Source organism: Syngnathus typhle, linkage group LG8, assembly GCF_033458585.1.
Source record: "Syngnathus typhle isolate RoL2023-S1 ecotype Sweden linkage group LG8, RoL_Styp_1.0, whole genome shotgun sequence".
Lineage (NCBI taxonomy): Eukaryota > Metazoa > Chordata > Actinopteri > Syngnathiformes > Syngnathidae > Syngnathus > Syngnathus typhle.
The window spans coordinates 9,789,725-9,804,528 of NC_083745.1; the positions used below are offsets into that span (position 1 = coordinate 9,789,725).

Sequence of the window (14,804 nt, forward strand, 5' to 3'; positions counted from 1 at the left end):
AGTCTTTAAGCCTGCATGATCTAAACATTGCCATTTTAGCATCAACATTGAGTATTATCTTTGAACCTGATGCTGGGGCTGTTGGGTGTACGTGCGAAGCAGCACTTGTCTCCAGGGACCCTTTAGCTGGCGTGAGGCGCTCCCTGACAGGGTTAAAGGTACAACAATCGTACGTCAGCTGACGCGACCAGTGACGTCACTGCAAAGGGGGCGTGCCATGCAGCGAGATCCAGCCATCCGACCAGGGAGGGAGGTTGCAAGATCTGGTCCCGTGCAGCTTCCTTGCCGCCTCCGTCTGTGCACCTCCGAGAGCGAGCGGCCGGCCGGCCATCCTCATCCGATCATGTGCTTGCGCTTGTGTCAGGCTCAGGAAGTGAGCCTCATTCCTCCCTTGCCGCTTCCTTTCTCTTGACTGCGTTGTCGTCCGTGCTAAGTCGCTTCGTCTGCACCGGCTTGAGCTGCTTTTGACGCGATCGCTGGTCAGGAGCCGGGCTCCTCCTCCTCCTTCTCGTCCTCATCGCGGAGACGCTCATGGAGGCCCCGGTGGAGGAGACTCGGGAGTCATTCCCCCTGCCCACTCTCACGCCGGCCGTGCCCCCTTACGTGACCCTGGGTCTGACGGTGGTCTACAGCGCCTTCTACTCACTGCTCTTCATCTTCATCTACGTCCAACTGTGGTTGGTGCTGCGCTACCGGCACAAGCGCTTCAGCTACCAGACCGTGTTCCTGTTCCTGTGCCTGCTGTGGTCGGCCCTGCGCACGGTGCTCTTCTCCTTCTACTTCAAGAACTTTGTCACGGCCAACACTTTGGGGCCTTTTCCCTTCTGGCTGCTGTACTGCTTCCCCGTGTGCCTGCAGTTCTTCACACTGAGCCTCATGAACCTCTACTTTGCACAGGTGAGTGCAAACATGATGCCGTCCTTTGCCAGTGGTAAGGCCGAACTTGAGTCTTCTACAGAGAGGTTAATATTTGCTAATATTTTCTTACACACCACAGCCACATAAGAGGGGCAGAATATTAATATTTTTCATACCACCTGCAAAAACTATGCAGCTTTCCAAGTGTTCATGAGCGACATTAAACTTTAGTGGCTCGGTTGGTAAGTGTAAGACAAGCAGTTTAAATCCCACTTAAGTTAAAGTACACTTTCAAACCATTAAAAATACACCTGTATTTAAAAAAAAAAAAAAAAAAAAACATTACCATCGACAGGCTCGCAAAAGCATTTGTATTGCAGTGTTATAACCCTTTTAGCGACAAATATTTGAACAGAAACAATGGAGCAGCACATGTAGACAGATACCGTAACGTAAGATTGTTTACTTTTTCCTCTGTGACTAACAACAAATATGACTGCGGTATATTGAGGCGGTTCAACCGGCTCCTTGTACAAACATTGTGTTGAAAAACATCCATAAAAAACAAAATACAATGATCTGTAAAAGCTTTCCAAAATATTTAATATTCAAATCAAGGAATATTTTTGGTTATCCTCTTATTTTGACTTTAATGCCCGCAGCATATTACAAAAAAAAATGGGACGGTGGCAGCAAAACAATTGACGCATGGTCAACAAAGACCTGTTCAAAACATTCCACAGGTAAACAAGAGGATCAGGTTGAATTTCCTAAAATTGATAGGATACCATGCTACTGCTTTTAATTTTTATAAATGTAACTCCAATTTTTTTATGCACTATTTAATAGACTTTCACAAGATTATAACTGAGCAATTAATGGTGTGCCATTTGTATAAAATGATTTCTCAGTGATGACAAACTGAAACTAAAGTTCTATTTATAATCAATTTATTGACAACAGTCGTCCCACTGAGGTGCCAGCGTGATAACACACTTCGTTCCAATCACATTTTACGAGTGACTCATTCCTCATCTGCTTACGTAATTCGCATATCAACCAAAAGCTTCTCAGCCCGCTAACTAAAGTTTATTCTTAGCTGCAGTAGAAAATGTGTGGGGAAAAAGTGTAAGCCAGCAAGCTTCCTGTTTGATTTTTTTTTTTTTGGGTATTTGCTGCAATTTGAATACAGAAGTGAAGACGGCTTGTTGCATCACAACAACACGAGGTATTTACAGTACACCATTTTCTCTTTCTCATGACAGGTCGTGTTCAAGGCCAAGTCCAAATATGCACCAGAGCTCCTGAGATACAGGTAAGATAAAGTCACGTGACAAGTTTTACAGTGTGCGAAGAAGAGTTATGGTCTTCGTAGTACAAAATTTGCAAGAGAAAAATGCTTCCACGATTTCTTGAATTTGCACAACTCTTTTGTGTCCCCGCAAGGCTGCCACTGTACCTTGTCTTCCTGTTCATGAGCGTGCTGTTTTTGGCCGTCAACCTGGTGTGCGCCATGCTGGTGAGGACATCGTCTGCGGACGCCCGCACTGTGGTGCTGGTGAGGGTTGCCATCAACGACACCCTCTTCGTCTTGTGCGCCGTCTCGCTCTCGCTGTGTCTCTACAAGATTGCCAAAATGTCCTTGGCTAACATTTATCTGGAATCCAAGGTGAGTAATGAGCAACCATGTTTAAGAACACAGATGAGGAGTTTTGGTTTGATGTCCTTGTGATTCTTTTTCAGGGAACGTCGGTGTGCCAGGTGAGTGCCATAGGAGCCATTGTTATCCTCCTGTACACGTCCAGGGCCTGCTACAACCTGGTGGTCCTGGGATTGTCCAATAAGAGCATCAACTCCTTTGACTATGACTGGTACAACGTTTCTGACCAGGTAAGCCTCAGAATTTCATCTCATATTGCATTTCATTGCAAAACTTTAGTTTTTTTTTGGTGCAATGACCGGTAAAGCAATATTTTGACCGACCGGCGTAGAAACAAATGCTCTCTTACTTTAGGCAATTTATTAGGTCGCTAGTGGTCCATACTCAAAGTAGCCCCTTGATAAATAAAATAAAAAAAGAAGAGAAGATCACCAGCTCACTAGCAACCCGAATGAAGTCGGAATAAATCAAATAGCAAGAATTAAAACTCTCTGGATTATTCTCGACATGTTTGTATTTTCTTTCAGGCAGATCTACAGTCCACTCTAGGCGACACAGGCTACGTGGTCTTTGGGGTGATCTTGTTCATATGGGAGCTGCTCCCCACTTCTCTTGTCGTTTTTTTCTTCAGAGTCCGCCAGCCCAACCTGGACAGGGTGAGTCACCAGTAAGCTTGTGCCATTGCTTCCTTTTTGCATCTTCCAGGGATTACAAAATTCACTGCACCTTGTGCAATACTGGAAGCTTAATCATGAGAAGAGGCGGTAGTTGTGGTGCAACTTTTATCAGCGTGATGTTTAGTGGAAGGAGCTGAAGGAGACTGTAAGTGATGTTTCTTTGAAACCAGAAGAAAACAAGCAATGTGGGTCTCTGTCTTGTCTCGCAGACCGGTTCTGGGATTCCAAGTCACGTCTTCTCGTCCAGGGCTTATTTCTTCGACAACCCTCGACGTTACGACAGTGATGATGACCTTGCATGGAGCGTCATGCCTCAGAACATCCAAGCCAGGTTTAAAACATTATTCCTTAAAAATGTAGTTACAGGAAGAGATGTTTAATGCACGGGCAAAACACTGTTTTGGCTCACTGAGTGTTTTTAAGAAACAATTTCTCAATTTAAAAAAAAAAAATACTTGTGACTTAAAAGTTTGCCTACTTCAGACTCAATGACACTCCTTTGTGTTTGTGACAGTTTGGTTGCCGACAGTTACGAGTGGGGAAGCCAGAGTAACAGCATCAGCGCGTACGTCGGAGGGGACGACATTTACCACCTGCCGCCTCCTCCAGAGGAGCTCAACCATTACTGACATGAGGTCACAATGAATTCCTTGACTCCAAAGGTTTTTTGCACACCGTTACTATCCTTGTCAAGCACACTGGACTCGATATATTCACATTAGTTCAATAAAAGAACGTGCCAGTATATGAAGGACTACTTATGGGAAGACGATTTGCACAATTCTGTAATGTACAAACAGGGCCCAATCTTACTACTCATTTTTCTTCCTGTTATATTGATATCTGATTAATATATTTCCTGACCCTTTGTATTATGCACTCTATCCCTATGTACTGTATGTGTATTTCTTTTCATACAAATTTATTATATAGTAGTTTAGATCATGGAAACAGTCAAATAGATTGTAGTGAAATATATATTTTTAAAGTCACTTATTTTTTTCTGATAAATGGACACAAGTAAATAGAAGTAGTTGATAAATTTTGTGCATCTCATTCAATTTGAATTTCATAAAAGTCCCTATCCCAAGATGTGGACGTTGTTGTCCTCAAAGGCATATCCCTTCCGTTTGACTTTGTTTTTAATGCTCGCTATAGTGTACAGTAACTATCAGAAGACTGATCTTAATTGAACTATTTAATGGATGCCAAAAATATCAGCACTTGGCTCCGGTGGTCAGTCTTCTCCAAAACAATCCTTATTGTTCATCAGCCACATCCACAATGATATGCCTAAAGGGGTCCTTATTTGCGAATTTTAGTAAGTCCATAAATTAGAATTAAAGAAGCTTTTTACATTTAAGGCGAAACAGATTCACCAAACATTTCCACTTACCTCGATTCAACCAGCGTGTAATGCTGTCCTGTAATAAATTACTTTTTTAGATTATTTTTTATTTATTGAGATGCAACTGTAGACACATTGGTCACATAGGGTTAACTTTCAAAATGTAATATAAAATATATTTAATACTCCATTTTGATTGACACTGTTAGATGTATTATTTTGACTGTTTATTGTAGTTTGCACTGGTGTAAAACCTAAATGAATATCACAGCTCTCTCCGCTTCTGGTTTTGTAAGAGCAAAATGATTAGAAACACTGAGTGTGATCACTGTGTGGTTGTACACCACTGCAACAATCCAGTTCATCAAGTTTATTATGAGAGTGGATGTTTTTATACGGTGTGTAGTGAACTGGAATGAGGAAAAAGACCAACAGGCCATACTTGCTTTGTAAATTCACTGGTTTTATTAACGCTATTTTCATGAGGCTGGAGTCCAAATTGTGTAGATATGCATACAGATTGTACCTTGAAATTGATTGTGCTATCAATTGAAAAATTAAACAGTCTATAGTATTTTATTGAAGGTATTTTCTGACTTCTGATTCATTATCAAATGAAGGAAACATTGTAAGGAAAAAGTTCTTTTCTCATGAAGCTCTTTTTAAAGTTATACAAAACTGGACCCCTACTCAATCTGCTGTACATTAGAGTGGTCACATTAAGACACAATTAATTTGTGACCTTTTGTAAATCAGCTTCCATTATATGGAAATAAGTGCATTAAATATTGAGATCCATGCATCCATTCTCTGAACCGCAAAAAAACAAAATGAGTGCTATACCATTACACCTCCCGCAGGTGGCAGTGTAAAACTAGATTTGAAGAGTGACACCATTCTTTGGGCATTTGGATTCAAATAGCTTTCTGATGAAAAAGGGCAAGAAATTAAGACCATTGTTATTCTGTCAGGATAAATGTGTTTTTAATGCATCTCATTCGGCATTCTTTTGCACACAAGCACATTTCCCAGACAGCAGCATAAAAACGACGATTCCACGTGAAAAGCATAATGCATTGGGTTTATGCAGAATGCTGTACCTTAAAGGAATTCACTGAGAGATGAGCTTGATTCCGGTGAGTTGTGGCGCAAATGTTCGCCTATTGAAAAAGACGGTGGGCCGGCCGGGAGAAGGAAGTAAAAAAAACCACACACGCACACACAATCCCTTTCAGTACAATGTCATGACATTCAAGGTCCGTTGTGCAGTCAGGCTTGACTGAATATGAACACCCTTGGCTGTGTATGCTTGTTTTTTGTTTCCTTTCCAAAACCATCCACTTCCCACTGGCTCATGTAAAACACACACATGCTCTCTAAGGGCCACTTTCTGGGGACAGAGCACTTTCTTGGCTGCCTGGATCGGACGGGTGCGTCGTCGCACTAGCTGGGATCGGATGGCGTGCCAAGTTCAACCTTTACTCCTTTTTCTCCTGCACCTGCACGTGCGGAGCAAAACGCACACAATAAGACGACATATGTTTGTTGCGAGTGTCCACATAAAGTCATCGGAGATAAACGGGCTTGAAGCGCTGGTCCAACCGTACCTGTTAAGTACTTTTCTTTCGCTCTGGCTCGCTCATCTGCATCAAAATACCACACGGTGATGGCATACCTGCAGAGACAAAGCGAGAGCACTGACTCACTGCTAAACGTGTGTATGTAGGACGAGGTGCCATCCCAAACATATTTGAAAAAGATGACATTTTAATTATGTTCATATATTTTTCAGCTTGGGTTATTGCACCCTAATTGACACGACTGCTGCATTCACACTGACTCTTGTTTATTGGCATCGTGCAATGTGGCGCTTTTCACTTTGAATCCCTGGGAAGGCCGATCCCATTGATCAGACAAAGTATGCAAGTGCACCTTGGGCTTTGACTTTGTGAGTTGTTTCATATCTTTGTTTATTTGCACTGTTCAAGGCAGTTGTGATCAATAACTGGAGGGTGGAACGATCGCATTGATTAGATGACACGTACACAAGCGCACGTTGGGCTTTTGACTGGGTGGGTGATTTGGACTTGTGTTTATCATCCTTATGCTTTATTATACTATTATGCAAGTGGCTGTTCGTTAAATATTGCATTTTTTTAGACTTCAATATTTAACGGGGAGCTGCTTATAGATGTTGCTTTCCCCTGAGAGTGTTTTTAGAGGGTAATCTAAAATTCAATATGGCTGGAGTAGGTGAAAAAACAACAAAAACAGCACCGAGTGGGGTGGAACGAGACGGCCAACACCCTTACTGGCGTAACTGCTTGAGCCGTCGATACCTCGGACACCTCCGAGATAAAGTTTGTCCGACGCAAACATCCATACGTTTGATATTTCAGTCCTTTGAGCCATTTTATTTGCACACGTGCATTATTCCGAGTGTCCCACTTTGGGCTTTGACTCTGAGGGTTATCTGGCATCTTTCTGCTTTGTTTTTTGGTACGATACAAGGTCATCATTAATAACTGGACCATGGAAGTGCTTGAGCCTGGCCAGGAAGCGCTCACACTACAAACAAAAGAACTGTACTTTGGCTGTCAAGTGCTCCCAGACGTGTTACAAATAGCCTAATGGGAGGGACACTAGTTTCCCAACTATTATTGAGGCAAAAAGCACAAACACGTTAGTTGCCGTCTCGAGGAAGACCATTCAATTGTTCTGCCAGTTGCTATTTGTTGGTTTTTGGGGTGAATTAAAAATGTTCAGAGCGAGTAAGTACAACCGGGACAATGTCCTGCTCCAGACAAACATGACAATGGGTAAATGAGTTTCACTTCTGTGGTTGAAGCTCACCTGGTAGCAAAAGCAGGCTGAACCTCGTGGGGGTTGCGTCTGTCTGACCAGAAAAAAAGCAGCCGGTCAAATTTTGGCTCTATGTCGGCAAATTGGGTTTTTCCTTCTGGGAAGATTCGGAGAATGCCACCATGTTCCTGGGAGATGAGAACAAGCATGAAGCATGGGGACAAAAGCAGCAAGGTGAAGCAAAGCCTCTGCGCAGCGCTGCGCGTGCCCCGCTCTTAGATCTGTATTGTTTATCCAAGTTCAAAGGTCACGTCACATGACGTCGCCTTAAAAGGGGTTCATAAAAAGATCCCCGGTGATATCCCACAACGGCATCGGCTGGACGCCAATGCGAGGGGAAAGGGTTGTCCGACGAGTCCAGGGGCTCGGAGGAAAGTTCAAGATAGGAAACAGCAGCGGGGGGGATGGCTTTCCTGTGGAGGGATCGGAAGAATAACCTACAGGAAAACTGCGGTGGCTGGATAAAGGACCTGGAGAGTGAAAAAGCAGATTGCTGCAAGCGTGCCGTTCAAACCCGCACACACCGCTGATATGATAGGCTCCCTCCTTCACACGCACACCTCCAAGAGGCTCTGCTCATTTGCACTTTTTGTAACCAAGGGAAAATGTCAACGGCATGACAAGGTTAAGCCAACACAATTGGGTCAATGAGGGTAGGAGGCGTTTTTTTTTTTTTTTTTTTTTAAAGCAACCTGCAACCGGTTAAGGGAAAGTTAACACGCAAAATATGGGGTGTAACTTCATTGGTGTGACAGTGTACATACATGGGACTTAAATAATGCACAGTAAATGGCATATTGAACTGCCAGGAGAATACTACAATGATTTGAAATCCCCTATAAATATTGATCATTTGTTGTCGAACCGTAAGAATTTTGTCGTGAGAATGTTTTTGTTCCCGCTATAGAGGTTGGAGGTACATAACTGAAACAAGTGAACCTGAATATTCAAGACCCTCTTCTGCAATGAGCCGCGGTATCCTGGCAACCACATTCTATCAAAGAGGGCTCATCAAAAACCAACCAATATAGGGCCCAAAGTAACCGGGTTTCAGAACATGGTTCATTGGAATAATTAAAGCTCATGCGTGAACATAACAATGGCAATGGGCATAACAACCTTCATGATTAGCATGAGGGCATCGGGGTCCACCTGATGCACAGTGCTGGAGCAGAAACACAGCTCAGCCTCAGTCATGGTCATGTGCGGAAACACAAAGCTGCCAAGACTGCCTGACGACGACTGATGCCAAATTCTAACTGAGCAACGTGATGCCCAAAACACTTTTGCTATGTTTAATTGAGTCGCTTTTTTTTTTTTCATACTGCGTTGATGCTGAAGCCATTAAGAATTAAACTGTGTGGGGCGATTGTGGTCGTTTGGGTGTGGTTTGATAAGCAGGATCCTTTTTTTTTTTAATGGGATTATCAACAAGGAGGATGGCCAGACGGCACGTACTGGCACTGTGGAATAAAAAAAACATGAGACTCAGTCACGGACATGACTGCTGTCTGCTAATACGCTTACTTTGTCTATGGATGACAGTGATTGACTTTTTACAACACCACGCTCACATCTGGGGTAAAATATTGATACCGGCTCTTTCTGCCATTTTCACAGGGATGCAGTATTCTTAAGCTTCTTGATACTCTGCTACAAGTTATTTATATTCATTGCATATTTAAAAAAAAATACATTTCTATTATCATAATAACAATATTATTATATTATTCTTCCAGCAAGTTTCCAATTTTCAGCATGTTTTTTTTTTTTTAGGTTTTTGCCTCGCACACATCCATCCCATACCTTAGCATTCCAATCCTTATTAAGGTAATATATGCATGTGACACAACGTCCATCGCCGTTGGGGTTATCCACATGACGCACGTAACAGGTCCCGTTTCCAGGGTAACATGCTACCATTGCCTAAAGACAAGAAGATCAAAATGGTAATGAGTAGACATTAAAAATACACAGTGCCACAGGTAAATATTGGAGCAGAAAATAACTAGCTCTCCTCTATCAGACAAAAGAGTAATATTAGAATTAAGGATCGGAATTACCGTTCCTCAACTTTCACACAAAAGATGTGTGCAAGCTTGTTCTGGCTGCACAAGCTTGCCATCCATTTTACCATTTAACAATCAAAGTGCATTTAATGGGGAAAAACCTTCATGCCAAAGAGGTTTAGCTGCTGCATGCACGCACATGCCTGTAAGAGAGTATGGCCGGAGCTAAAGCAGAAGAGAGAGCTGAACTGCAATAAACTTTGACTCCTGGCATCATTCCAGAGAGACTAGCATTTTAATGGTCATGCTACGTGCAGCGCGTGAGGTGGACTGGCTGATCCTCCGTGATGACTCCCCCTCCCCGTCCTCACACTCCCCACACTTGAGCTGGGCTCATGCTGCACATGCTGCTCGGGACACGTTTGTGACGGGAGGTGTGAACTGCACGCGCACGCCTCGTTTGTCGTCTTTCCCTGGAAGTCTATACTTGCAGTAAATTTCAGATGGAAAAAAGGATGACTAAGCCTTTCAATCTGTGTGGAGCAGGATGTTGGTAAACTATAAACAGACCTGCGTATGAAACTAACTGAGTGGCATAAATATTTCAAACTGAACATGAGATTTACATGTAAATTTGGATGAAAATTGCAGATTGAAAGGTTTTAGTCAAGCATTTCTTTAAGCCCTGACATATAGTTTTTAATCCAGAATGTTAGTCAGAGCATAGACTGCTGTTAAAGTATATAAAACATCCTCATTTAGATCAGTACCAAATCAAACAACTTTTGTATTTGTCACTTTCACTGAGACATTTGGAAAAAGTTTGAATCATGTTAACTCAAGTGGTGAGCACTCCTGGATCAAAACCAAAGTGCAATGTTTTCTTTCGTTGGTCAATGCCCCACCCAGCTACAAAGTTTGAAGGATAAATGAGTTCACTTTTTTTTTTTTTTTTACCATCAAGCATCAAGAGTAACATCACATCATGATAAAATATCTTTGCACCAGATTAGTTTTGCATATATCAAGTAAACACATTAGATATTTTCGGGCAGCATTTCCATTTATGTCAATAAGGAGCATGGTTATAAAAATGACTTCAAATTCAAAGTACCAAGTAAACGCAGTCACAGCAAAGTCATCAGAAAACAGAAAGATTCATTTCTCCTCCAGCACTACCATGTAATAATAATAATGATAGTAATAATAATGTCTCAAAGCAGAAAAAAAACTCTTAAACCACAGAAATGTTTTTAACCAAGCTCTTCTAAAAATGCTTGAAAAATAAGATGGTCGTCTAAACAGCCTCGTGCTTCTGATCATCTGTCTTGAAATGAATCAAATTCAATGCAAAATCCTCAAGAACAGTTATCAGAGGAAATGTACGTCTTCATCTGGCACATACTGTAGTTTTCTACAAGAACAATGTGTGAATCATCTGTTTCATGACTTTGATTTGGGATTTCAAATGCATCTTTTTAAATACAATATAAAGGAAACGGAAGGATTTGAACGTACGCGAATGCACATACTAAACCTTGCCTGCATGACTTTGGACTTGTTTGCACGACCTGAGATGTTTTAACTTTATGAACAAACACAATGTTGGCTGTCAAAACGAGACTTATAAAAAACACAAGCCTGGCTTCATTGTTATCATAAGGAAGAACAAAAATGTGGTCTAGAATTCACCATGCTCTATTAATCAAATAATTGGTGTCGATTAAAACAATAATCAGAAAAACCGGCAGCTCAGACTATGGTTTAATCAGACGTGCTCCAATTGGTGTATTTTTGTTTCTGTTGTAATTCAACTTTTTAGTTGCTGTTGCAATAAATGAATAGCTTCATTTGTGAGTGGAGGAGTCACGTGAGCACGATTCTCTAATTGAATCAGTCACTGATACTTCCTGTTGGCAGAAGTATAGATGAGTGAGAACACAGCTTGAATAATAGAATATCCAGTATGCCATCTAGAGTCAAAGTTCAACAAGGTTGACGGAAACTTAATGAATGACATGATATAATTTAGAGTTTTTTAAAAATTTTTTTTTTTAAATAGGACGAGTATGGTTTAACAACAAGGTTAATGTATCAGGTGGCCAAGAGTAATGCTTTTTGTTCTTAAGTTGTCTTTTTCTTTTTTTTTTTGCACTGTTGATTGTATGACGTGCAAACAATAAGGCGGAAAAAAGGTCGTATACAAAGTGGTGAGCGTGGAAGCGGAAGGAACAGCTACCTCACGCAGCCTATAGCGAAATATCCAACACTCAGAGGACCCCGCAACACATGACTTCCTCTCTAGCCTTCTTATGCTATAGAGTGTTAAGATTTAGGTCAACAGTCAACTTCCTCAGAGGAGCAGTCAGGTCCACAGACAGTCAGAACTGATGAACAACAAACTACATGACAATCGTAATGTCAATACCAATTTCATGCTACTAGAAGGTGCAAAAAAAAAAAAAAAAACCTCAAAAATGCCTCTACATCAACCATGAAAGCACTAGAGGCACCCAAAAGCATTTTGTGTTTATACAAACATGCCCAGCTGACTGCAGCCTCCAACAATGTTATCAAGTGAAGAAGGGAAAATGAAAACAATTACACCAAATAACACTTTGTGCACGTTTTCCCTTTATCTTTCCCAATGCCAATTCTGCTCACATTATCGTCAGCTCCCGTCGAGCCATCGATACTGACGGCCTTCGTGTTTGTGTAAATCGTGCTCATTTTTTCTGGTCACGGTCCAAGGACAATCGGGGCAGTCGGCGAGAAGTCACATTCTCGCTTGACGGGTGGCGAAACACACACTTGGCACGTCCTGAAACGCGTCTTTCGAAGCGTCCAGGTTAAGAAACTGGGTCGAAGGAAAAACAACTAAAATAGAAGCGTGCCGCTTTGGGTTATCTGCGTCACTCCGCCCCCGCCCGCTGATGTTTTTGCTGGACAACATATTGCATCAAATCACTGCTAAATTCTATTTAAAGGGAACACTGACAGCTCACTGCTTGAGAATGGTGACTCGGGGTCACGGCGCCACACTCCACCCACACTCTACGGGAGTTCAGAGCAAGCACAGTGTTAACGGAAGCGCTAAAGAGTGCAACGTCAAACAAAAGTTTCAAATGTGCCATCTGAACAAGGTTGTTAGTGTGACGAGTGTTCACATCATGAACGGAGAAGCTTCACGCTGCAACTTCATTGATGGGAAGCGTCCGAAATTACAGTGTCACTTATCACGCCCAAACTGTAATAGAAACATTGGTCACATGCCAGTTGTTTAGCATGACCAAAGGACCCCTGTAATGCAAAAATAAATCCTACGTAGGAGACAGAGTTGACTTTCAGCTTTTACCTAATGCTTCTTAACAGTTTAATACGTTGTTATAATCAGGGGCGCACAGCAGTGGCGGTAGACACCGGATACACCGACAGGGTCATACTGTGAGTCATCTGACCTTGTAAAGTTGCTATGCACTTATGTAGCAAAAAAAAAAGTGCAATTGAAGAACGTTCGAGAAAGGCACAGCATGTAGATGCTTTATATTGAGACAGGTGTGCAGGTCGTCAGGTCACGCCATTATGATTTTAACCTGTTTTGTGTGCATGTTTCTGTATTTTGGACAAGTGGAGGGGGGTGGGGGTTGCTTTTCATCCATGTGAAGCACTTTGCGTTGGAATTTATTTCTAAAAGGTATTGTACATCTGCCGAAGAAGTGCATTGCACAGTTTGCATTGGTAAAACGTGACAAGGTAAAGAGAGGCAATGGCTGTGTGTATTGACTTTCTTGACTCACTCAATTTGAAGTATGCAAGCAAGTTTGACGTTAAAAAAAAAAATGGAATGATCAACAATGCCCACCTGTATCTCTACTTACTTTTGTCCTTCCATTGATGGCGTAGTTGCCCAGTTTTCCATTACAATGTCTGACCAGGTCGTCCATGCGACTGGTGAGAAAGCGGATCTTCTCACAGCCGGCCTCTTTCCCGTCGACCCACGTGATTTTGTCCCCACGGATGTCTTTAGTGGAGTCACTTTTCTGACTGACCACCTGGCCGTCCGTGAACCGGCCGGTTTTGTGCAGGGCTTTGACGTTCTCCAGAATGCCAAGTCCGATCTCCTCGCCCATGAAGTTGTCCACCACGCAGATGCCGTGCTTGTTCATACACGGGATGACGTACTCCGTGGCCAGCCTCTGCGGTGAAGAACTCGTTTGTCCATTAGGTGTGGCGGTATTGTTGGAGCCTTCCTCGGCCAGTTGCTCTCCGACCCCCTGCGGCTCCGTGGTTTCTGACGAAGGCGCACCAGTGTCCGCCTGGCGCTCGGGGCTGTTCTTCTTCGGGCATTTATCCGGCGCTTTCTCATCCCCGGGCGGTTGCTCGGGCTCGGGCTTCTGATTCGGAGGCTTCGTCTTCTCCACTTGCTTACAAATGAGCTTGTGTTCTTTCCAGTGCTGTTTTTGGTGCTCTTTGCAGCAGTAGAAGGAGCTCCGACACCTACCACACTTCAAAAGATTCTCCATTTTCCCACAAAGTTCACAGTACTGGCGCTCTCGCTCCAGGTCGTTCTGTTGCTTCTCCATGTTTGGCGCTAACAGCGAATACGCGGCGCCTTTTATTCCAATCCTTCACACGCGCCCTGCTAGCCGATAACTTTGGAAGCAGTGCACCGCCTCTTGCCACGCTACACCCAGCAAAACCCCAAAGTTTAACTTAAAAACTGTGCTCTACATAACACCCGCTGCCTCTCCAGATGTAGAGTCGGAGAAATAACGCGACATTGGGTGGCCCGTGGCGAACGAAACGGCCTGCGTCAAGGTCTTCACGAGGCATTCTGCAGGCTAGCTGTCGGTCCGCGCGTCGTGCATGGCGACGCTCAGTGTTCCCAGCCTGTCCAGCCCGCCCGCTCTGACGTCAGGTGAAAGCCACGCCCCAGCAAGTTATGTTCGCTGTAGTCGGATATCTGATGACGCTGAAAACGTTCGGGTCGTCAATTTACGGCTCGTCTCTTATCTTCATACAGAGACATCTCATATTTATCTATCTTTTTGAAGCTTTGTGTGAACTCGAAAAGGAACTGACAGTTGACAACTAATCGGCACACCAATTAACAAACACTTACAGCGTCATCAAAGCTTCTCATTAGCATATTTGTAAGGATGGAATCATTGCAGCAAAGCAACCAAATGTGACAATTTACTTGGCAACCAAATGTGACATTCTACCTGGAAATATGACAAGATGCAATTTTAAATACAGCAACAACGAGCTATTGTGAAAGCTCGGCGATACTATATGAGCCCAAGGGCAGCCCGTGAAGGCAACAACCCTCAACGTCACATCAGCATGTTGTCCTCATTCTTGAATGACATTCGTGAAATTCCCTTCAC

The 14,804-nt window shown here is 42.9% G+C and overlaps 2 protein-coding genes across 4 annotated transcripts; one reads left to right on the top strand and one right to left on the bottom strand.

Annotated features, from left to right (window-relative positions):
• The first annotated feature begins 217 nt into the window (after positions 1-217).
• Positions 218-5,122, top strand: gpr137ba (G protein-coupled receptor 137Ba). Of its 2 annotated transcripts, none has more exons than XM_061284859.1 (7): positions 218-897; positions 2,124-2,173; positions 2,305-2,527; positions 2,602-2,748; positions 3,046-3,185; positions 3,405-3,526; positions 3,710-5,122. In XM_061284859.1, exons 1-7 carry the CDS (start codon positions 532-534, stop codon positions 3,838-3,840), a joined length of 1,179 nt encoding a protein of 392 aa, XP_061140843.1. In that variant the 5' UTR covers positions 218-531; the 3' UTR covers positions 3,841-5,122. The 2 variants fall into 2 exon arrangements, with proteins under 2 accessions (XP_061140843.1, XP_061140845.1); XM_061284861.1 differs by having other exon boundaries at positions 3,046-3,174.
• A 377-nt stretch (positions 5,123-5,499) lies between these two features.
• egln1a (egl-9 family hypoxia-inducible factor 1a) lies at positions 5,500-14,320 on the bottom strand. 2 transcript variants are annotated; one of them, XM_061284862.1, is made up of 5 exons: positions 13,293-14,317; positions 9,212-9,331; positions 7,397-7,533; positions 6,151-6,218; positions 5,500-6,042 (listed from the first exon to the last, which is right to left on the bottom strand). In XM_061284862.1, exons 1-5 carry the CDS (start codon positions 13,995-13,997, stop codon positions 5,987-5,989), a joined length of 1,086 nt encoding a protein of 361 aa, XP_061140846.1. In that variant the 5' UTR covers positions 13,998-14,317; the 3' UTR covers positions 5,500-5,986. The 2 variants fall into 2 exon arrangements, with proteins under 2 accessions (XP_061140846.1, XP_061140847.1); XM_061284863.1 differs by lacking the exon at positions 9,212-9,331 and having other exon boundaries at positions 13,293-14,320.
• Between the last annotated feature and the right edge of the window lie 484 nt (positions 14,321-14,804).